Source organism: Chenopodium quinoa, unplaced genomic scaffold (genome assembly GCF_001683475.1).
Source record: "Chenopodium quinoa cultivar QQ74 unplaced genomic scaffold, ASM168347v1, whole genome shotgun sequence".
NCBI lineage: Eukaryota > Viridiplantae > Streptophyta > Magnoliopsida > Caryophyllales > Amaranthaceae > Chenopodium > Chenopodium quinoa.
In genome coordinates, this window is record NW_018743919.1 from 1,242,621 (window position 1) to 1,265,744 (window position 23,124).

Genomic DNA, 23,124 nt, shown 5'->3' on the forward strand with positions numbered 1-23,124 from the left:
ATAAACTTATCTTAATTTAGCTGATTAAATTACGTAGTATTTGAAATTATATGATCTACAGTTAGTAAGGTAATGGCACCAGTAAGCTAGGTTTTGAGAACCTAGTATTATTGCTGCCTGATTGATGTTCAGTCAAGTAATGGTAAAAATCAACTTTAAAGTATACAGTTGGTGTTAAAATTGAAAGATGCCAAATTTACTATTTAGAGTATAGCCTGTTACACAAAAGTTACCAAGTTACGAGTAAAACAGTCTTTTTTTCTTGGCTACAAAACTTTCAAACTATGAGATAATCTATCTTCCTCTATCTAACAAAAAAACAAAAGTTATATCTTGGATTTTATTTAGGCATCATACTTTTTACCTCCCTTAAGAAAATTAATAACGAAATTACAATCATCAATTTTCTAATAAGAACGGTCCATATATTTATTTTTTAAAATCTGATCTAGCGATTAAGCTAATCATTTTGAACACTAATATTGAATTGCTACTTCGATCATTAACTTCTACGGAATAGCAAGTAGCCAAGTACGAGTATACATAATTAGTAGCTAGCTTAGGGAGTACCATCAAAAGCTAATAAAACGCTACTACATATACAACCGGCCATTAGCTTACTGAAAACTCATAAGATAATAAGATTCATCTAATGTGGCTACGTGTATTAGAATACATCTTAATTAGGGTAAGTTACTCTCTTAATTTGAAGTTAATTGCCTTAATTTAATTTTTTGGGTTGTTGCTGAGCGGTTGAGGCACCTAACTAACTAATTCTAAGTGTCCAATTTACAAATAACTCCAAATAAAGAATTGGAGTAAGAATTAGGGTTATAGATACCAGCTAGTTAATAAATGTTCATGCGTAAAAGGAATCAAATATGTAATGTGTACGTCCGGACTTTGTACTGTGATCATCATAAACAACATGGTAGGTCAAATCCATGTTTCATTTTAGAAAAAGTAAGGCCTAAATGTGCATACATATATAGGCAGTTAGTCTGAACTTTGTCAAATGATGTGTTTTCTTTGCCATATATCACTTTCTTATCCATAATTTCATACATTAATACATACATGGCTTTGCCACATGACCCTTTCATATTCTCCTTTCATTGCAAATACGAGTACTATTCTCCATAATGTATTATGGAGTAGTATTTTTTGTTGGATAAAACTCTATCTCCTATCTCCTTACACGTACTTCTATAAAAGCAATACGTACGTAAAATCTTTTTTCAAATGATAAGTATGGATGAATTGAAAATATAGGTAATTAAGCGCCTTTGTTTGGTTTCAACATATTTTGTCTGCTGAATCTGATATTATATGACCTGAAATTCGAACCATTCACTTATTTAAACTTATAATATTTTCACTATAATAATGTTAGTATGCGTTTTGTCTAAGCTTAGACTTTGTTATTTTGGGCTTGTGGGCAGAGCAGAGTAGGGATCAGCAGAGCAGAGAAGATTTGAGCACAACAGAGCTTCCAACATTGCAGAGCAAAGCAGAGCTGAGCTTCCAACATTGCAGAGCAGAGCAGAACAACTCAAGAGAACAAGGTCTTATCCTAACTTAAATAGACCCTAGCTAAATGCATGGGTTGCATAAAATAAGTAATTTAATCACTTCAAATTAAAATATCACCTCATAAAATTACTACATACCTCGATCAGAATTATATATGAAAGTTATGCATGCATTGAGTGATATAATGGCATAATGCAGCATTACAACTCATCAGTCATGAGTTATCAGAAGTTTCTCATACAAGTAATTTATATACTTGAGTGGCATCCTAATCTATAGCTGTGATCTGATCTGTACGTAGTCAGTGATTGGTCTGATTTGTACGTGCGCTTCGTTCTTCTCATCAGATCGATTGCATGCAATTCATAATTTAATTAAATGACGAGGGCCCTACTCCAAATCAATGGCTTTTTATGTTTGGTATTCAGTGTTATTGTGTGTTCAATTCTGGTTTTTTCCGCCAGCCAACTCTTGTTTTCTCCATCATTTAAGTACATCATTTAATTTAATTGTTACAATTAATGCAGCTAAGCTAGGGCGTTTCTTAACTATTGCACCCCCATTTCTGAAAGAAGGTTATGTTTAGCGGCGTGACTTTACGTATACCACGATTAATTAATAAGGAAAATAAGATAGTGAAAAACAATACAATGATTGAATGTTATATATATCAAGTAAGTGAAGTAACTCATTAAAGGAGAACTGTCCTTTGTGATACACTGGTACAATTAAGTACTACAAGTAGTATTCCGTATCGACCACTTGTCCTTTGGCTTTGTGGACATTTTAAATTTGTGTTGTCGTCATTCTCATTCATAACTCATTAGAATCATAATACATGTGTAAAGATAACCAAGAAGTTCGTGACGTTATTGTATTTTAATTTCATTTTAACTCTGTGTAGTTTTTAGTTTTTCTTAAAAAATAATTAATAATTGAATGCAGAGTACATAAATGATATGAACAAATCCTAACTTTTTGGGGAGATTCCTACATAATAGGGTAAAATTAGGTTATACATTGTTATACTTTAGTTTACTTATACTACCTCCGTAGTTTTTCTGAATTCTACCCATTTACTTACTATTTATAAGGTTAAAGTTTTAAAATTTTAATCATGTCTAATTATGAATATATGAGAAAAAACAATATCAAATTAGATTTTATTAGATTCATATTGTTATGAATAATTTTCAATATATCAATTTTGTATAATTTTTTTATTAATGCATCATTACAGAAATTAATTATCATAATAGTGCGCATTAGAAACCGCATAAAATGCAAGTGAGTAGAATTTAGCAAAACAGAGAGTATCTTAGAGTGAAATATATATATATATAACAAAAAAAAGATAGACCAATTAAATCAATCCTATATTCCAAAATTAAGCATGCACCTTGCACAAAAATGTATATAATAAGAGTATATATATGTTGCTGCTGTTGTGGGTCTAAATCCTCTATCCCACTATTGTGTTCCATTTTTTATACCTCTCAAATGTATTGGTCCACATCATTTTAGCTACTATACATTCATCTTCTTGATTTAACTTTTAATTGCAAATAAAATTAAATATTTACATAATTAATATTCAAGCACTAATACACCCTTTATTCCTATGTTTCTTAATATACTTGTAACTCAATCTCTTAATTAGCACGATGATTGAGATTAAGGAAGAATATGAAAGATAGATGTATTATTATTTAGTTAAGTTTAAAATCTTAATAGTCCAAGCTAGCTTACTGCCAATGTTTTAAGATATATATGTGTGTTGTAATGTTGATTAAAATTTCTGTATATATTAATTATTTAATTTAAAATCTTAATAGTCCAAGCTTATTGCCAGTGTTTAAGTTATATGTTGATGATTAAAGTCTTTGCCTATCATATGGATTCAAATCTAATCTTTCCCAGCGCGTGCCAAGGAGTTGTGTTACAAGTATTCTAATATTTGCCCACAAAATATAAATAATAAATAAATAATATCAAATACAACAAAGCTACCAAGTAATTTATACATACCCTATATGTGGCTATGTTCCTTAATGTTCTTTTTTTTTTTTTTTTTTTTTTTGACACATATGTTCCTTAATGTTCTTATTAATCCTTACTTCCTTAACCATGGGCGGAGCTAGAAGGGGACATGTGGGGACACTTGTCCCCCCATTTTCAAAAAAAAAAATTTTAAAAAAAAAAAAAAATTTAAAAAAAAAAAAATGCAATTACAGATTTACAGTGCTGAGTGCTCTGTTGCGACATTTGCCAGCCAAACCCTAAGTTTTTCAATTTTCAATTTCTCTCTCTTCGATTCGCCCTCGCCTGTCGCCTAGCCGGCTCGCCGTGACGCCGTCCACCGTTCGCCGGCAGTTCGCAGCAGTGACGAGGTTCAACAGCCGCCCTTGAGCCTTCGTCCTTCGTGACTTCGTGTCTTCGTGACTTCGTCATATGCATAAGCATAACACATTTGCTGTAAATCTGGATTTCAATGGAGGTATGAATCAATGAATGTATGATTAATTGAATAATTGATTACTTGTTTTGTTGTTTAAATGTTTAATTGTTTAAATTTACAGTAAATCTGAAATTCTGAATTTCATATTTTTATTACTTGTTTAAATGTTTAATTGTTTATATTTTTATTGTGAATTTGTCATTTGTGGCCTTGTGGGTATTGATTATTGAATAATTTGAATTGATAAATGATTATTGATTTATATTTGTTTGATTGTTTCCCCTGTTAGAGTTTTTGGTTGTTTTTGTGAAATGTGAATTTAAATTATTAATTATTGTAAATTATTGAAATGTGTAGTTGAATTAGAAATTTAAAATCTTAGCCTCTTAGGTTTTGTTATTATGTAATGATGTGGATTGTGGTCTTGTGGAAATTGATATATAATTTTCAATTTAACTAGGAAATATCAAAAGATTCACCAAATTCAAACAAATCAAAGGCAACTAAACAACCCGATCTTCGACAATTCTTGTTTAAAAGAACGAGACTCAATGAAAATGAGTCCAATAACTCACCTTCAGTTAGCTCCCCTCAAAGTCAAGAAAATAGTATGGAAATGGGTGGTTCAAGTAATAGTAATGTACCATTAGAGGAAGATTTGGTGTATGATGTTGAACTTCTTCCTCATGATCCGGGAAAAAGAATAAACATTATGGATTACCCCGCAAATGAACGAAATGCTGTTAGGAGGGGTTATATTCTTAAAAAACCTTGCCAACCAAAAACTCATGTCTTCCCTACAAGACAAGTGTCTGGTTTGCGTCGCTTTAGTGTTCATTGGTTCAACAAATGGGATTGGCTTGAATATAGTATTGAAAAAGGTGCTGCATTTTGTTTTGTATGTTACTTGTTCAAGAATGAAGTTGGTATTAAACCGGGGGGTGATGCATTTGTTGATGGAGGGTTTAGGGCATGGAATAAACCGGAAAGATTTGAGAAGCATGTTGGTGGAATTAAAAGTGCTCATAATCTTGCTTATGAGAAATATGTGAATTTAAGAGATGAAAAAAAGAAATCAATCTTGAATGTGATTGACAATGCAAGTGATGTGATTAAAAGTGAATATTTTATCCGCTTGAAAGCATCTTTATCTTGTTTAAGATTTCTTTTGGGGCAAGGTTTGGCATTTCGTGGACATGATGAAAGTGGGGAGTCATATAATAGGGGTAATTTCCTTGAGCTTTTGAAGTGGTTAGGAGAAAAGGTTGAGGAAGTAAGGATACATACTCTTGAAAATGCACCTAAAAATTGTCAAATGACTTCCCCTCCTATTCAAAAGGACATTATTAACTGTTGTGCCAAAGAAACAACTAGGTGCGTAATAGAAGAAGTTGGTGATGATTACTTTGCTATATTGGCCGATGAGTCAAGTGATGTGTCCCAAAAAGAACAACTAGCTCTTGTTTTGCGTTTTGTTGATAGAGATAGTGGAAAGGTAATGGAGCGATTTTTAGGCATTGTTCATGTTGCTAATACTACCGCTTTAACTCTTAAAGATGCAATCATGTCTTTACTTGTTGAACATTCATTGAGCCCATCTATGATAAGAGGGCAAGGGTATGATGGAGCTAGCAACATGAAGGGTGAAATAAATGGCCTTAAGACTTTGATTATGAATGATACTCCAAGTGCCTACTATATACATTGTTTTGCTCATCAACTTCAACTAACATTAGTTGCCGTTGCTAAAAAGAATGATAGTTGTGGTTGGCTTTTCGAGATACTTGGAAATTTGTTGAATGTGGTTGGAGTTTCTTGCAAGAGAAGAGAAATGATTCGTCAAGATCAAGCTCAAGAAGTTGCTCGAGCCTTGGATGTTGGGGATATTGTGAGTGGATCGGGTTTAAATCAAGAACTTGGTTTGAGTAGGCCCGGGGATACTCGTTGGAGTTCTCATTACAAGTCACTTTTAAATGCCATCCTCTTATTTCCTACAATTATTAAGGTGCTTGTACAAATTGGGAAGCATGGTGCATCGGAAGATAAGTTCAAAGCTCAAATTGTTTTAGGACAATTAGAGTCATTTGACTTTATTTTTGTTGATCACTTGATGTTGACTATTTTTGGATACACTAATGATTTGTGTGTTGCTTTGCAAAGAAAGGAGCAAGATATTGTAAATGCCATGGAACTTGTCACTTATACAAAAACGGTGTTGCAAAAAATGAGGGAGCGAGGATGGGATACTCTCTTAAACAAGGTAACTTCATTTTGCACTAAACTTGGTGTTGTTATTCCCACTATGGATTCTCTTTATGTTCCTCATGGAAGATCAAGACGTTTTGTTGAAGAAGCAACAAATGAACATCATTTTCGGGTTGGAATTTTCTTAAGACTAATTGATTTGCATCTTCAAGAACTTGATGAACGATTTAATGAGAGGAATATGGAGTTACTATTATGTATGGCTTGTTTAAGTCCTAAAGATAACTTCTCATCCTTTGATAAAGATAAGGTACTTAAACTTGCCTCTTTTTATCCCGAAGAATTTTCAAGCTTTGATTTGATGGCTCTTGAATATCAACTTGATGTATTCATGGAGAATATGCTAAATGATGAAAGATTTCAAGGTTTAAATGACCTTAATTCTCTTTCTATGATGCTTGTTAAAACCAATAAGCATAAGACTTTTCCTCTTATTCATTTGCTTATCAAGTTGATGTTGATTCTTCCCGTTGCCACGGCAAGTGTTGAAAGAGTGTTTTCTGCAATGACATGTGTCAAAAACAAGTTGCGAAATAGCATGGGTGATCAACTTATGAATGATTGTTTGGTCACTTTTACTGAGAAGGATGTCTTCTTACGAGTTTCCGACGAAATGATTATTGATCGATTTCAAAGTATGAAGACTCGAAGAATGAACTTGTAATTTTAATGTAATGTTTATGTAATTTTTTTCATAATTTTGAATTGTATGACTAAGTATATATTTGTATTTTGAAATTTTAATATTAAGTATTAACCAATTTGTGTGTGAGTTTTTTTTTTGTTTTTATTTTTTGTTAAGCTTTTCGTAAGTTAAGCATTTTGTCCCCCCAAGTTGAAAATCCTGGCTCCGCCACTGTCCTTAACCCTTATTAACTAGTACCTTAATGTTCTTAATTATTATATCTTTCAAAAAAAAATGTTCTTAATTATCATATATTTGGTATATACTCCCTCTATTCTTTTCAAAAAAAATACAAAACAATAGAAGTATAGAGTATTCTTCCTTTTGCAAAAGGTTTAAAAATCTGATGATCTTCAAGATTTGAGCCATTGATTACTCATAAGAGTAGTCATATTACTATAGCAAGTAGTAACTAGAGAAGTCAGAAGTCGGCAAGGAAGTTTAATATAGAACCATGTGCTTACTGCTTAGTCGTTGATCCTTGAAGAATTGTACTTGTATAATTGGTGGCATCAATTACACGGCGTAGGGTAGTTTTGTGGTTGAAATGGGTTAGGGTTTTGGGACAAGATTTTCGCTTTCGTACAAAAACAGTTGAAAACATGCTTTAACTTCCACCCAAATAGGTCAATTATGATCAGTATCCTCGCCCTAGCTATATAGTATTCTTTATTAGATCTAAATGCATGTGATGTATATTTTAAATTTCAAAAAACATATACAACAACTATAAAAACTATTTAAAAGCGAGTTTATTTACAAACTAAAGATATATTATATGAGGTAGTTATAAGGTGGTCATTCACGTACAAAACACCTCATAATTTGGCTCACGTAATAAAGTTTATTTGAGATTAATGTTTGTTCAGTAGATAATACATATCGTTTTTAATACTAATCATCACATACATGGAGTGATGAGTAGAATTTGTCAATCAAAGAAGATTGAGGTGCAACATGTACTGAAGCTTGATTAGTTCACACCTTAACTGTTTGTCGAATTCTTGAGTAATAATTAAAAGATTCACTACACCAAAGCAATGTAAATAGAGACAAGTAATCAACCTTGTCAATAATAAAGAATTATTCTAATTAAGCTATTTCACTTTTAAATTTTCTTTCAATAATTAATATATATACGTAACGTAAGTTTAAAATTAAAACTCACTCCGTCACTACTATGTCTAAAATCATCTAAATAAATGAGCCGTAGCTGTCCATATCTGCAAGAAGATATTTGCGGCATTTTTGTGCTTAATATACTTTTACAAAGTTATTTTTGGTGATGAATTCAACATGTGCAAAAATGAATTCAGGCACACTTCATAGCTAGAAGAAATGAGGCACGTGTGGAATACAAACTATCACATTATAACCAAATTTCCACAACGTAACATCCCATCAGTAGTTACTATAACATGTGAATAATAACAGTACGTACCAATTCAACAATACTCCGATCAGCATTTATAAACAACAGTAAAGTAGGATTACATACTAGCTTAGTAATACTATGTATATAGGACGATAATTGTGATCTAGGATCAACGAATGAAGATCTCGAAAAAGATTCGAACCCGACATGGGGAGCCAACAAGGTGATATTTTGTAAGCAAGACAATTGTTCCTGTATAGTAGTATTGAACTTGACATAAGATGAATTCTACCAGATGTTCTAGTGATGAGACAAGAGCTAAATAATATGTGCATTTTAGGTATTTAAGGGTCCAATTCTGCTTTTTTTTTTTTTAACGCGTCTTTACATTAATTAATTTGTATGTTGTGTGCAACAAAACATAGAAAAATTTGTAAGTGTTACTATTGTAGTATAATAATTTTTAGCATATGAATCATGTGTTATACTTGTATATTGATACAATGATACATCAATTGAATGTATATACTTGAAACATGTTAAGAACTATGTACCACAAGAACAGAGTAATGCTGTATATATTTGGAATTTCAGTAGTGACTGTTATCCTATCACGCGCAAATTGTGCATTATTCTTTGATAGTAACGTGTAAAAAATAATGATCAAGATATATACTTCATAGACTCTACTGTAAATAATGATAAGGCCGGTGATTGATGATCAAGATATACAACTTAATTATTCGGGATTTGTGAATTTTTGTGATCAGAATTTTTTTTTTTTTTTTTTGACAAGAAGATGAATATTATCATTAATAAATAGCTGTACGACATTTAAAATAATAATAAAAATTTGTAAAGCACAGATTTAGAGAAAATAACATAACTTTTACAATCAAAATCATAACTATTTTGCATATCGGGCATAGCTTATACTCCACCGCTTCAAACTTGATGCGAGCCAATCTGCGCTAATGTTTTGATCGTAGAGTTGATAACAAACCCTAAACCCATATGAATCCAAATCACCTTCTCAATTATTATTAAAAGCCTAAAAATCCATAAATGAGAATCAAAATCCCAGAATATTGGGAAAAACCCAAAAAAAAAATGGGACAGACTCTCACAACGGAGAGAACAAAATAAAGCAAAACAAATCAAATAACAAATAAGCGAATTAAATCAAAGAAAAAGGGTCGAAAATAGTCTAATTTCCGAAAAAAATAGACTAAATTAGACTATTTCCGGCCTAAACGGCCAAGCAAATTAAAACCCTACTTATGTATTTATATAAACTAAAATAATTTTTACAAAAATTAAATTGGATTTGTTGAAATTAAATTATTTTTATTAAACTAAATTACTTTTAGGGATTAAAACTTATACTCCTTCTGTTTCATAATAATTACAACATTTTGACCGACACACATGCCAATGCACAACTTTGACCATTAATATTTGTAATTATATATTATTAAAAAGTATAAAAATTTAATAAAATGAAAATCTACTTAAAGACTAATCGAAAAATATTTTACGTGACAACATATGTTTTTCTAATACATTAGTAAAAGTAATATATATATATAGTTAAAGTAAGCATATAAATAGTGTAATAGTTAAAGTGTTGCAATTATTACGAAACAGGAGAAAGTAATCCCTCTTGTATGGAGTACCATTTGTCCATATAAATCCCTAAACTTTGACCTATAATTATTACACTAGCTATGCACCTCAGCACCTCATCCTACAAGTCCCTAAACTATCAAATTTATACTCCTATCATTTAAATAGCATATCAGCTTTATAAGGCCCCTAAACTTTGAATTTTAAATTTTAAAAAATATTGCCATGTCATATGTTTAGTACCTATGCAATGTTGACTACCGCCACCTAAGCCTATAAGTGCCTAAACTTTCATTTTGCATTTTATTAATTCCAATTCATTAGCTCGATCAAGGTCCCCTAACTTATTTTTAATTATTAAATTCAATGCCACATATGTATTAAGGTTCCTAAACTATGCTTAGTCAACTAATTCATATTGGAAAGCTGACTCATTGATGGTTAAGAGACCAATTTGCCTCATTTAAAACTTGAGGGAATTTAAGTGCATAAATACAATACTTTAGAGTCCGTATATAGTTTTTATACTCTTTACCCCATATTTGGGCAAATGATTTTTCATGCACATTGAAAAAATAACTAGAGCCTCTTTTTTTCTAATTAGATGGTTCTTTTTTTTTTCCCACCTAGAAATTTAAACATTCTTCTTTTCCAAATCACCATATAGATTTATAGATTCAATTCTACTGGTTATTTATAATTTTTCACTTAATAGCTAATAGGAGCTATTAATTTGACCCAGCGAGAATATATAGGGAATAATTTTCTTACCTATTCTCTCTACTCTTAAGCATTGATTTGTGTAATTGGGTTAACTGTCTAGTGTAGTTGTGCGAGGTACTGATTTAGAAGTATCATTTCTATTATTACAAAAAAAAAAAAAAAAAAAAAAAGTAATCTATTAACGTGACTTAAGGTTTTTCAAAAAAAAAAAAAAAACAAATTTAATGTGACTTTAAGGGATTTGAAAGATATATATATATGACTTTGCATCAGATACTTTTGAAGATTCAAAACAATGTATATATCTTTTAAGAACAAACTAATTTTTGACCCAAACAATGTCCTGCGTCATTATATGTATTGAAAATGAGCTTTTATAATAAAAATTAAGTGATGAAATATAAATTTAGGTCTCGTTTGGTTGATAAGAGAAATAAGTTCCCAAGGAAGTATTCGTGGGAAATTATTTCCCAAATGAAATTACTAAGAATTTCTTTAAGTTGTTTGGTTGTAACAATGGGAAATTGGAATTCCCATGAATTTTAATTGACAAAGGGGGCCTAGGTAATTTACTTCCTATGTTTTGTAGGAAGTAGAAATTCCCATGATTTCCAACTACTTCCCCCATTTTTACTTTTTTGTGTCAACCAAACAACTAATCCAAATACAAAATCCCATGAATTTTCACTTCCCCCATTTTATTTTGTCAACCAAACAAACCCATATAAATAATTAGTTACATTTATTTCAGTACTCGTACTATTTAAAATATTTTTTCCAATCATTATTGAACATCAAAATATATTATCCAATATTTAGTATCCTAAAATTATTAGTTTACTTCGTTTTTCAATTGTTATAGAAAAAATTAGCTTAAAATTCAATGTATATTTTGAATTACATATTTAAAATAGCCATATGTTTTATGTATGAGCAAATAAAAGAAATGAGATTAATTTTTGTCATTATAGATTGTTGTTAAATATACATGTATGAAATTAAACATTAATCTTTGAATTCATGAATATGATGATTAACTCTTTTTAACAAAACGTCGTAGAGATAAGATGTACCATTGATGTTGTGGTTGATGTTAAAGTATAATGAATATGAGGTCATGGATTCAAACATTAATACTAACAATTGTTAATTTTTGTTTAATGAATAATAGTAATCTTTAAGTATGACGTGATGCTACATCATCTGCATAGTAATGGTGACATATGACGGACTCATGTTTTTCCATTGAATTTTAATATATACTTGTTTATAGATGTTGTTATATGATTATTGATTAGTATATTAATGTGGTTTATTATGCATATTTTAAAATTATTAACCAATCCAAAAACATAAAATGGTTCAATTTTAGGCTAGAGTATATTAGTCTTAATAGATAAGCATATCACATTTTAACTCTATTTAAAAAAATAAATAAATAAATAAATAAATAAAAACTCTATTTTTCGTATTTTATTAAAGTTGGGCACGGGAAAAGTCATGTGGGGCCACATTGTGGCCTCGTGGTCCTATGGATTGTCTTGAAATAGGGGTGTTAAAAGATCAATCCAAATTGGAAAAATGAAATCGAGTTCCAACCAAAGAGATTCATTTCAGTTTTCGATTCGAGAAATGTAATAATCCGAGCTAAAGTCCGATCCGATTCAAAACTCCTTAAAAACAGGTCTTGAATAGACTAATTTTTTTTTATCAAAATTATGAATAAAACTTTTATCATAGTCAATATTTTCGTTTAGTATGCTAGATATATTTTTATATTATAAGCTATTTTATATTAGATGGTCGAATTAAGCATTGAACAATCAAATTCTTTACATTATTTTGTTACAAAAAGTTATAAAGTTTTTCTTAAAACATTGAAAAAACAAAATCTAAAACTGGTCTCCAATCCGAGTCTAGTCCAAGCAAAATTAGTTCGTATTAGAGGTGATAAAAAATTCGGGCCGAGCCTTAACATCGTAACTCATGTCCAAACCCGCCCAAAAGTGGCAGGCTTTTTAAGCCTAAGCGGGCTTGTCGGGCTTTATTTATGCTGGGTTTGGATTTTTAACTAAAAAAGTTTATTTAAGCTTGCCCAAACCGCCCATTTTTTGGGTCGAATTGGGCCGGGCTATAATTGATCACCTCTAGTTCTTTTCTAGCTCTTGAATTTTAATTTTCTTGTTAATAGTCCAGTCTAGTGTTGGACAACGCACAATCCTACCTTGAAATGAGTCAATGTCGAGGCAAGCCATGTTAAATTGCTAATCTTCCATCAATGAGGCCCATTCACGGTTCGACCCACGATTCATGTTGTGACGCCATCAGACCCTTTACTTAACCACGTTGATTGATGCATGATCTAACTTGATGTGTTGAATACAGGTGTCAATCTGGGTGTCCGGATCGTGTTCGATGAGGTAGGGTCAGGTTTTTTTTTAAACTTGAGTCATGCTAAATTATTGTGTCCACACGAGTTAAATTATGAATCGGATATTTTTCGAGTCGGTTTCGAATCGAGTCAGTTTGAGTGTGATTTTGACACATCTAGTGTTGGCGTAATGTTCGTGCCAACTTTTAATAATATAATAATGTCCATAATCCATCCACAACCCTTAGCCCACTAGCGTGCCTTTTGTCCTGAACCGTACTTAAAACACTCAATCGTTAATCGCTGGACTCGAGCCCAGCCAAATCTGGTTGGTCCCTCGTTGAGAAATGAACATTTACTATAACAAAAATGAACATTTTCTAATTGAACATATTTTACAATAATTCTGTATTTCTCAATAATCAAATGTTCATTTTCATGCAGTATGATACACATTCTTATAAAATAAATGTTCATTTTCATGCAATATGATGTTCATTCTTATAAAATAAATGTTTTTCTTTTTTAATTAATACAAATTTTTGTGTTTGTTCAGTTTATAAAATGTTCGTTTTTATAGTAAAGGATGTTCAACTAACATTAGCATTAATAATATTAGACATTAACATTTTGTTCATTATTAAAAAACATATTGTTGATTTATTTGATTGGTATTAAATCATATACTTCAGCGAATTGCAAGATATCCATTCAAGAGAATTGAACAAATCAAGGTATTTCACTTGAAGCTTAAAAAAATGTTGATGAATAAGCAATAACATTATATATGTTCATTTTTATTTATAATTGAAATGTTAAGTTATATAATATTACAGTAAATGTACAATTTATTTATTTATGTTTTTTCAGTTTCATAGTGTCTTTATTTTACTCTTATATTATAAATGTTCATTTTTATATATTGCAATATTCAGAAATAAATCTTCAATTGTTTTTCTAGTAAACGTTCTTTTGTTTTGCGTGAGATCAGACAGTTATGGCTAGCCGCAATTCCAGCTAAAAATTTGCGTAAAACACACTTGTTTTGTGTCAGGCCCATTGTGCGTTGGGCCCAAAAATCCAGCCATGCCCAACTTTAGTTGTTTTATTCCACTAATAAGTTTTTAAAAAAAATATTAGACCGTTAGAGCATTAACTTACTAAAACCTCGTTTTAGTCCTAAAACTATTAAAACGATGTGTTTAATCTCCTTTAATCCAAATTTAGAGGGTCCATTTACATAGCGCCAGAACACATTTCAAAATTTGAAAAAACTCAATCCAACGTCTCTCTCTCCGCTCCCCCTTCCCCAACTACGCTCCTCCCACTTTCTGCAAAACCCTAAATCAAAAAAATCAAACCTTCGAAATTTACTCACAAAATCCCTAACTCTGTACAAATTCTTCCCCATTTTCTCTCTCCTCTTCAACAATGGCGACTCGCAACCAAAATCGACCTCCCAAGAGTCCTTTCCATGTACTCCTCTCTCCATTTTCTCTCCTCATTTTCCGCCACTGAAGCTTCTTCTTCACTCCTTCTTCCTGTTGTAATTTATCTAATTCGTTGTGTTTTCACTTTGATTGCAGAAAAAGGATGGCGGAGAAGAAATTCCCTTTGATAAGCGTCGGCGAATCGGCGGAGGAACAAGGTTAGCGGGGCCCACTGCAGCGAGTAGGGCGCGGCAGGTGCTTTCCGCTGTCAATTCGAACAACCAAGATACTGCTAGTGATACGGCATCGGTTGCCGAGGGGTCGGAGCATGTTGAATTTACTAGGGAAGATGTGGAGGCGTTGTTGAATGAGAAAATTAAAGGAAAAAAGTTTGATCTCAAGGTATTTATTCAAAATAATTGAATGTTAGATGTTTTATCTTTGATTGATTTATGTGGTGTTGATAATTGGAGAGGTTTTTAGGTAAATTGATTGCTTGATTTTGAATTTTAGGGTAAATTGGAGCAAATTTCGGAATCGAATAAAAAGCTTAGGCTTTGTATAAAATGGTTTCAAGGAGTTGAGCAAAACCTCAATCAAGAGCAGGAAAGGCTGCGTAATTCATTAGATGAATCGGAGAAGAAATGCTCGGAAATTGGTAATTTCTTTAACCCTAATCATTTGTTGCTGTGTTATAGCTAATACTGTATTGGGAAATTTGCGAAGTACAGAAATTGAAAATTATTACTGGCCTTTATATCCGATCACTTTGACTTACTTGGTTTTATGTAAGCTGTGTTAGAATTCAATATTAAGGAGTGGGTCAATTACAAAACATAAAATTTTCTCTCTTAAGCTAGGGTTTTATCACTCTCAATAGTGTCAAACCTTTAGGTGTGCATTGGAATTATTAATTACCGAGACTAGTATTTCTTTAGGCTTAATTTATTAAGCGTCGATTTGTTATATCATACTGGAGATCAGTTTTTACTTCTTTGCTAGGGAAGGAGTAAGATTGATCATGTTGACATTATAGCATATCTAATTTTTATGTGTGGTATGATTGTAGAGATTGGGAGGAAGAACAAGGAGGATGAACTTAATGCGATTGTTGGAGAGTTGAGACATAATGTTGCAGCTTTGGAGGAGAAATTCGCAAAAGAAGAGTCAGATAAGCTGGTATGCTCACTTCAATTAATAATAAATTTGAAATTGTTGTCACTTTTTTTTTTTTAATCTTTAACCCTTTTAAAAATTTTCCACCATGGTATGTGTAGGATGCAATTGAACGTCATAGTCGAGAAAAGGAAGGGAGAGTTGCTGCAGAAGCTCTGAATGCTTCCCTTTCCCAGGAGCTCGAGAAAACCCGTCAAGAAAAAATGACTGCTGACCAAAAGGTATTGCAGCTGCATTGATTAGCCAAGTATTCCTGTCACTACATGTTTACAATGTACTTGTGCTTATGATGTTTATTTTAAACATTAAATCGTTTAGGTAGTATCAGTCAATGATATGTACAAGCGCTTGCAAGAGTACAATACAAGCTTACAGCAGTACAATAGCAGGCTGCAAACAGATCTTGCAACAGCTAATGCAACACTTCAAAGGGTGGAGAAGGAGAAGTCTACAATTGTAGAGAATTTGGGTACCTTGAGGGGACATTACGCCTCCTTGCAAGATCAATTAACAGCTTCAAGGGTAAGCTGCTTGATGAAAGCTGCTTCCTCAAGCAGCTTACTTAATGCTTTTCTTTTCAAATTATCTGATTTAACATGGAGCTGTCTTGTGTGGTGTGCCATTTCTTTTAATTTTGATGCATGCATTGCTTGCTGATATAAGTGATGTATGTTTCGAAATGCATCTTCAGTTATTGAGAAATTTATATATTATGTATCAGCATGTCTTATCGATGTCTTATATTCTTTTGACAAGGTATTGTTTTGGTTATCAAGGAAGACAATAATAAGGAAAGTTTAATAGTAGTAGTTTAGAGGGCTCTTGATGTATAGATTTCCTTGTACCTAAGCGGGAAAGGAGTGTAAAAATGGTGCCCCAAAGGTTAACTTTTTTACAGCTTCTACTGTCCTGTAAATATCAAGAACTCAGGATAATTTTATGTTCCCTTAAATAAAATTTTTATGATGAAGATGAATGAAACATGATACACAAAATGCAAAATCTTATGACATTCAATTGAAAATGTCAAGAGTATGTTTGCTACTGGCTATAAAAAGGTTTGATTTGTAATTGCCTTTGTTTCATTGCCTATCTCTAGGCTTCCCAGGATGAGGCTGTAAAGCAAAAGGAGACATTTATGAATGAAGCTAATCGTCTACGAGGCGAGTTGCAACAAGTCAGAGAAGATCGTGATCGGTTGCATTCACAAATGAAGTTCCTAACTGCTGATATCGAAAAGCTTAAAGAGAGTACAGGAAAATCTGTAGCTGAATTGGATAACATGATGATCAAGTCAAATGCCTTGGAGGTTTGTTACCTTGACTAATTTTTTTCTAGGCTTTCAGCCAAATTCTTTCTGAATAAGTAAATCTTGTCTGTACATCTTCTGATAGGAAACTTGTGCATCACAAAGGGAACAATTGCGTATACTTCAACATCAGCTTGCTTCTGCAAACGAGAAACTTAAGGTGGAAATTTAAGACTAAGTTTACACATGTGTATACTTCAACACTCACCATCTAGCCTATACATTGCGCATTTTTATTCATATCAAAGGTGTTCTTTGCAGATGGCCGATCTATCTGTTTCAGAAACAAAAACTGAATATGAAGAGCAGAAACAAGAGATATGTCAATTGAGAAAACGTTTGGCAGATGCTGACCTTCAAATTAATGAAAAGGAGATGTTGAGGAGGAAGCTGCACAACACTATTTTGGTAACTATTTACTGGGAATAGACGAGCTTTAAATGTTGATATTATTTTAGAGTATTTTAAACGGACGGATGGGAGAAGGAAAGTAGGAAAGATAAGGGACAATTAACATTGGCAATGTAAGGGAAGGAAAGTATGGGAAATCCTTACATGACTTACTCCAAGTAGTTAATAATTTGGTTAATATTTTCGTATTATGATGAAGACCTATTTTTCATTGGTGCCTCTTGATAATCATGTTTTTCCTTCACTTGAAATATCTTTGGGGGATGGACTTTATTCTCCCCCCTTGCATTTATATTGAAATTTCTAAACTTTTTTTTGCTGGTTTGTGATACAGGAATTAAAAGGAAACATTCGTGTCTTCTGCAGAGTGAGGCCTTTACTACCTGAGGATGGCTGTGCTTCAGATTTACCAGTTATTTCATATCCTGCCTCAGATGAAGGACATGAGCAAGGCATTGACCTTTCACAAAGTGGTAAGTTTTTAGGCGTTTCTTGATTTTATTATCCAGTCATGCCTAATTTCCTAGTAGTATATATTTCGTTATTGTAAATGATGAGTAAATAAAAATGAAACTTCACATTTTTAATTCACAGTATAACATTATGTCAGGTCAATGCGTTGTAAGTTGTAAGAGTTAGTTACCAATACCTTTCCCTCCTTTTTTTCAGGACAAAAGTATGCTTTCACTTTTGACAAAGTTTTTACTCACGAGGCCTCACAGAGTGATGTATTTTCGGAAATATCAGAGTTGGTGCAGAGTGCACTTGATGGATATAAGGTGACATGTTGCTTCAATTGGATTTCCAATTTAAAATAAAATGAGATCTGTTGAAAATTGTATTGTAAATTTTTTTGCCTCTTATATAAGGTAGCTTAGATCAGTCATTTGCAGACATTTTTATCACTTAACTTGAAGTTGACAAGTTTATAAGAATGAAAAGGTAGTCTGTGAACCTTATGACTTACCCTCTGATCCATGGCAGTTTCTCAAGTTCAGAATTCTCTTTGTTAGTATGATTGCTGTTGTCTGTGCTGCAGACCATGTAGGATTGTAGTATAGAAATGCAGAACATTCAACCATTGTGTTTTCATTGTTTAAGAGTGTGTTTATGTGGTGAGGATCTAGTATAATTTCATATTCTTTTCGAGATATCTGATTCCATTGGAATTCGTGTGTCATATATGGGCAGGTTTGTATATTTGCTTATGGTCAAACGGGTTCAGGCAAAACATATACCATGATGGGCAGGCCTCAGTCCATGGACCAGAAAGGGCTTATACCCCGCTCTTTGGAACAGATTTTTGAGACTAGCCAAAGGCTCTCTGCTCAGGGCTGGAAGTATAAAATGCAGGTAGGCTGGTTGACAATCAATTCCATGTATTATCTGAAAATACTTCTAATAGGTTGGGATATTTATTTATTCACACATGCAAAAAGACGTTTTTCTTAAAAGATGAAGTGTAGTAAGTTTAGTCATGAAGAAGTCTTTGTTGACTTGCTGTTTATTTCAGGCATCAGTACTGGAAATTTACAATGAAACAATCAGGGATCTCCTAGCACCTAACCGAACATGCTGGGATGCTACACGTACTGAAAATGGCGTTCCTGGAAAGCAGTATGCAATTAAGCATGACGCAAATGGGGAAACATACGTTTCTGATCTTACTATTGTTGATGTCTGCAGCTCAAAAGAGGTAGCTTCTCTGCTGCATCAAGCAGGTCAATGCCGGTAAGTGTTATTTTCTTTTACTTTCTCTGTGTACAAAAGTTTGTAGGACTGAAAATCAAATGTGGGAGGGCTAGTAATAGGTTCTGATTTCCCTAAAGCTTTCTTAGATAAGGTTGTAGAACTGAATGTATCAGTAATGATGATTTTCGAACTTGGTCAGTATTTTTAATAGGATTTAAGATATTGACTTCTTAATGAAGCTTAGAGATAGGTAGACAGTAATGGAAGAGAGGGAAAGGGAGGTAGAGGGGCTAATTGGTTTGGTTTACTCCCCCAATCTACATCTAATGCATATAAAGAAAAACAGATCTATCATTCGCCTTCTCTTCCTTTCTCTTTAATCTTCACATCAAACACATTTTAGGAAATTTTTTTGGCACTCTTTTCCAGTTTATCTTTATTGTGATTCTTCTTTCTGCCTTTTCATTTCATGCTTTCTGACTTCACTGTGCTATCTTCCAGGTCTGTTGGCAAGACACAAATGAATGAGCAATCATCAAGAAGTCACTTTGTCTTTACCCTGCGGATAACTGCAGTAAATGCGGTAGGCTTCTATTTTAAGCACTTGTATATTCTTCTAGCCCTAGTATAACATGTCTAACATGAGCGGTTGATTTATTCCAGACCACTGAAAAGCATGGTGTTTTGAATCTTATTGATCTTGCTGGAAGTGAGCGGCTCTCTAAAAGTGGCTCAACAGGAGATCAATTGAAAGAGACTCAGGTATATATCTGCTTAGGAATTTGTTTGGGTTTTTGGACTTGTTACTCCAGACCACTGAACTGAATCTGCTTCTTTTTCTATGATCAGGCCATAAACAAGAGCTTGTCCTGCCTGGCTGATGTTATATTTGCTTTGGCCAAGAAGGATAACCATGTCCCTTTTAGGAACTCAAAGCTTACATATCTTCTCCAGGTACAAATATGATACATTATCTTGGTGTTATTTCTAATATCATGGGACTTCTACTGCAAAAACCTGCAAATTGATTGTGAAATGCTTTTACAGTAATATATATTCAATACTTGCAATTTACTAATAATATTTGATAACATACTTTATGATATCCGGTTATCTGACATAATTCTGATTATATTTTTCTCATGAATATTTCCTGTCTTTTAATCTGCATACGTTCTACTTGCTTCTGGAATGGAGTTCTTAATTTCATGCAACTCAATTTCCATCAGTAACATGCTTTTATTGAAACTGGATAAATATTAATATATCCGTGTTATGTTATCAGCCATGCCTTAGTGGAGACTCCAAGACGTTGATGTTTGTCAATCTTTCTCCCGAACCATCATCGGTGAACGAGTCACTTTGCTCCCTCCGGTTTGCAGCCAGAGTCAATACTTGTCAGATAGGAGTTCCTCGCCGTCAGACAGCTATCAGATCGGCTGATTCTCGTTTAAGCATAGGCTGAGACGTGATTCCTTCTCTCTTTTTATCTCTTATAACATCTAATCTCACAACCACACCTCCCGTTGGTATATGGTACATGTATGAAATTTGTTCCTAGAGTTGTAATCTGTATTACATATATTTACATGATGGGCCTGCATTGGATTTGTATAAGCAGCTATAGGTTGCATTAATTGGTTTATTCTGATTTGTATTGTAATATATTGAATCTGAGGGCAAAGTTTCCTGCTTGCCTGACTGCCTATAATACCTGATTTAAATGGGTTTCTGCTGTGTCGATTTTATGTATCTATTTTCTTCACATAATAAATCATAATTTGATTTATGCAAATTCAAAATATTTTACAGTGTAGTCAACAGATTAGTTGAAGAGAGTTATTCAAATTACTGTAGGTTCATTGTAAGTTTGTAACTAGTATGAAAATGAACTCATGCATCTGTTCATTTATAAAAATAGCCTTGGGATCTTGATTTTGTGTAATTTTGGAAGCCTTCTTTATTTTTATTTTTATGTTTTTATATTGAAGACAATTTTGGAAGCCTTTTTAACCCTTTAGTCTTCAATATATTAGTCTCCTTATAATCTTTAACATTTATAAGAATGAAGGATAGAATTTCAAGTCTACTAATTCTTAGAAAATAATTGGTTAAGGAAATGCTTACAAAAATTTAATTGAATGCTACATGGTGGAAAATAGTCCATATGTCCCTTTGACATAACAAAAAGTAAAAAAATAAAAATAAAATTGTGTTTCCACGTTGAAAAAATTGAGCGTGTACAGGTTACTCAACTAAAAAGTGTGTTACTCAAATGACATTGTTGTAATTCTTTAATATTTTGGTTTTTCTTGCATAAACGTTTAGTCTTCTTTGTCCTTCCTCCTTCATATCTCATCAACAGTGATGACACATCAAACAACAAATCCAACACCATCACAAAACCTCAACCCCAACAACACCACTTCGACGGCAAAACAACAAAAACTCTAAGAAAAATATACAATTTAAGAGCATGGTTAACCCCAAAGGAAAGGTGTATATCATTAGCTTAATTGCTTGCGAGTTTTTTTATCCTCCATTGATTTCCTCTAGCTCCATTGTTGTAGAGTTGAAAATTTCATAGCAAAGCCTAATTGCCGTTTTCATGACTTTTACTAGATTTCACGATTTTACCTCCAACTAAAGTAGTGAAAAAACGAAAGTATCTTTTGAGTAACTTCTAATGTCACTCATATTGAGTAACTTGGATTTTCTCCAAAAAATAATAGATAATGAAAACATAATAAATACTATCGGAAAAAGAGATAGAAATTTAATTGAAAAAATAGATTATTAATTAAATTTTCTAAAAATTTAATAGTCGTAAAAATCACAAAATGCGTGATTATCACCCTCAAGTTTGAAACATGAGTTACCAAACACACGTCTTATTATTGTAGTCCACTATAGGAGCATAATATTATTTTCATTATAGACTTTATAGTCGCAAATAACTCAGTAAAATTTAAATCAATAAAATGTAATATGTTACCATGGAAAATATGCACACATTTTAACATCAAATATGCTGTGTATGCCACTTTACATCATGGAAAATTCAAAATAATTTCATTTTGGACAAGACAAGTTTATATCTATTCATTACTCTGTATTATTAAAATAGATTATGCTGACATTATTAAAGACATATGTCAACTTTTGTCAAAAAAAAAACTTTTTATGAAATTTTTTTGCTTAATTTATTTAAGACATCATCTTTTTCTTCCCAAGTTTGATTAGACATTTTTTTTAAATAAAGAACTAGTAAGTAGCCCACGTGTTGCCCAGGTTTCTAATGTTGTAAACGTGCAATCGATAAATTTTATCAAAGGATTTTCGAAACTAAAATTGTCATTGTCAAACCAATATTGAGTTATTCTTTGAGTATTTTGTTTTTTGTTTTTTGTTTTTTTTTTCTAAATTGAACCTTGTGGTTTGCATTTATATAATATGTTTTACATATTAATAACATACTTCGTAGTTGATAATTGGCTTACATGGTTAAATAGTCATCTTTGTTAACTTATAAAAGGTTGAGGGTTTGAATCTCCAAATGCTTTTTAATATATTAGTATAGATAATGACTACTTTTACCAACTATAAAAAATACTTCAATAATTAATTGGATCTTGCTAACAAGCGCCCCAAGGCGTTAAATAACTACTTAATATTAGGGGTGAGCATGGGTCGGGTACCCGTACCGTTAACACTAACGGTTCGGGTACCGATAACCAATATCGCTAAAAGTGATATCCATTACCGAATCGATAAGTTCGGGTACCTGGATTTTCGACTCGGTTATCCGGTACCCAATAAAATATCCAATAATGTTAATTAAACTTAATAATAATGTAGATATTATGATATCATTCAATACTAATTAACAACAATTCACATGATCTTGACCAAATTATTTATAATATTACTAATCATTCATATTATAAAGTGATTATGAAGTAAACTAAGAGTTTAGATTTTTGGATAAATAAATTTAAGTAGGAAAAAAAAAACAAAAAATTGCTTATTGGATTGGATTGGATAACCATTAATTTTAAAATGATACCCAA

At 32.2% G+C, this 23,124-nt stretch overlaps 2 protein-coding genes across 2 annotated transcripts; both read left to right on the forward strand.

Annotated features, from left to right (window-relative positions):
- Positions 1-4,607: 4,607 nt before the first annotated feature.
- Positions 4,608-6,920, forward strand: LOC110687153 (zinc finger MYM-type protein 1-like). The gene has a single exon (XM_021863770.1). It carries the CDS (start codon positions 4,608-4,610, stop codon positions 6,918-6,920), a length of 2,313 nt encoding a protein of 770 aa, XP_021719462.1.
- Positions 6,921-14,467: 7,547 nt separating this feature from the next.
- Positions 14,468-20,990, forward strand: LOC110687273 (kinesin-like protein KIN-14C). Its single transcript, XM_021863902.1, has 17 exons — positions 14,468-14,512; positions 14,623-14,868; positions 14,980-15,124; positions 15,536-15,645; positions 15,744-15,863; positions 15,961-16,164; positions 16,742-16,951; positions 17,037-17,111; positions 17,213-17,359; positions 17,697-17,835; positions 18,032-18,141; positions 18,554-18,715; positions 18,876-19,093; positions 19,556-19,637; positions 19,718-19,816; positions 19,904-20,008; positions 20,340-20,990. The coding sequence occupies exons 1-17, from the start codon at positions 14,468-14,470 to the stop codon at positions 20,517-20,519; spliced, it is 2,397 nt and encodes a 798-aa protein (XP_021719594.1). The 3' UTR covers positions 20,520-20,990.
- Positions 20,991-23,124: the final 2,134 nt, after the last annotated feature.

Excerpts from the sequence above, each read along its gene's own strand:
- LOC110687273 (XM_021863902.1), top strand. The coding sequence starts at position 14,468 with ATGGCGACTCGCAACCAAAATCGACCTCCCAAGAGTCCTTTCCAT. Across the intron at positions 14,513-14,622 it reads CTCCCAAGAGTCCTTTCCAT|AAAAAGGATGGCGGAGAAGA; the intron begins GTACTCCTCTCT and ends CTTTGATTGCAG. Across the intron at positions 16,165-16,741 it reads ATCAATTAACAGCTTCAAGG|GCTTCCCAGGATGAGGCTGT; the intron begins GTAAGCTGCTTG and ends GCCTATCTCTAG.
- LOC110687153 (XM_021863770.1), top strand. The coding sequence starts at position 4,608 with ATGGGTGGTTCAAGTAATAGTAATGTACCATTAGAGGAAGATTTGGTG.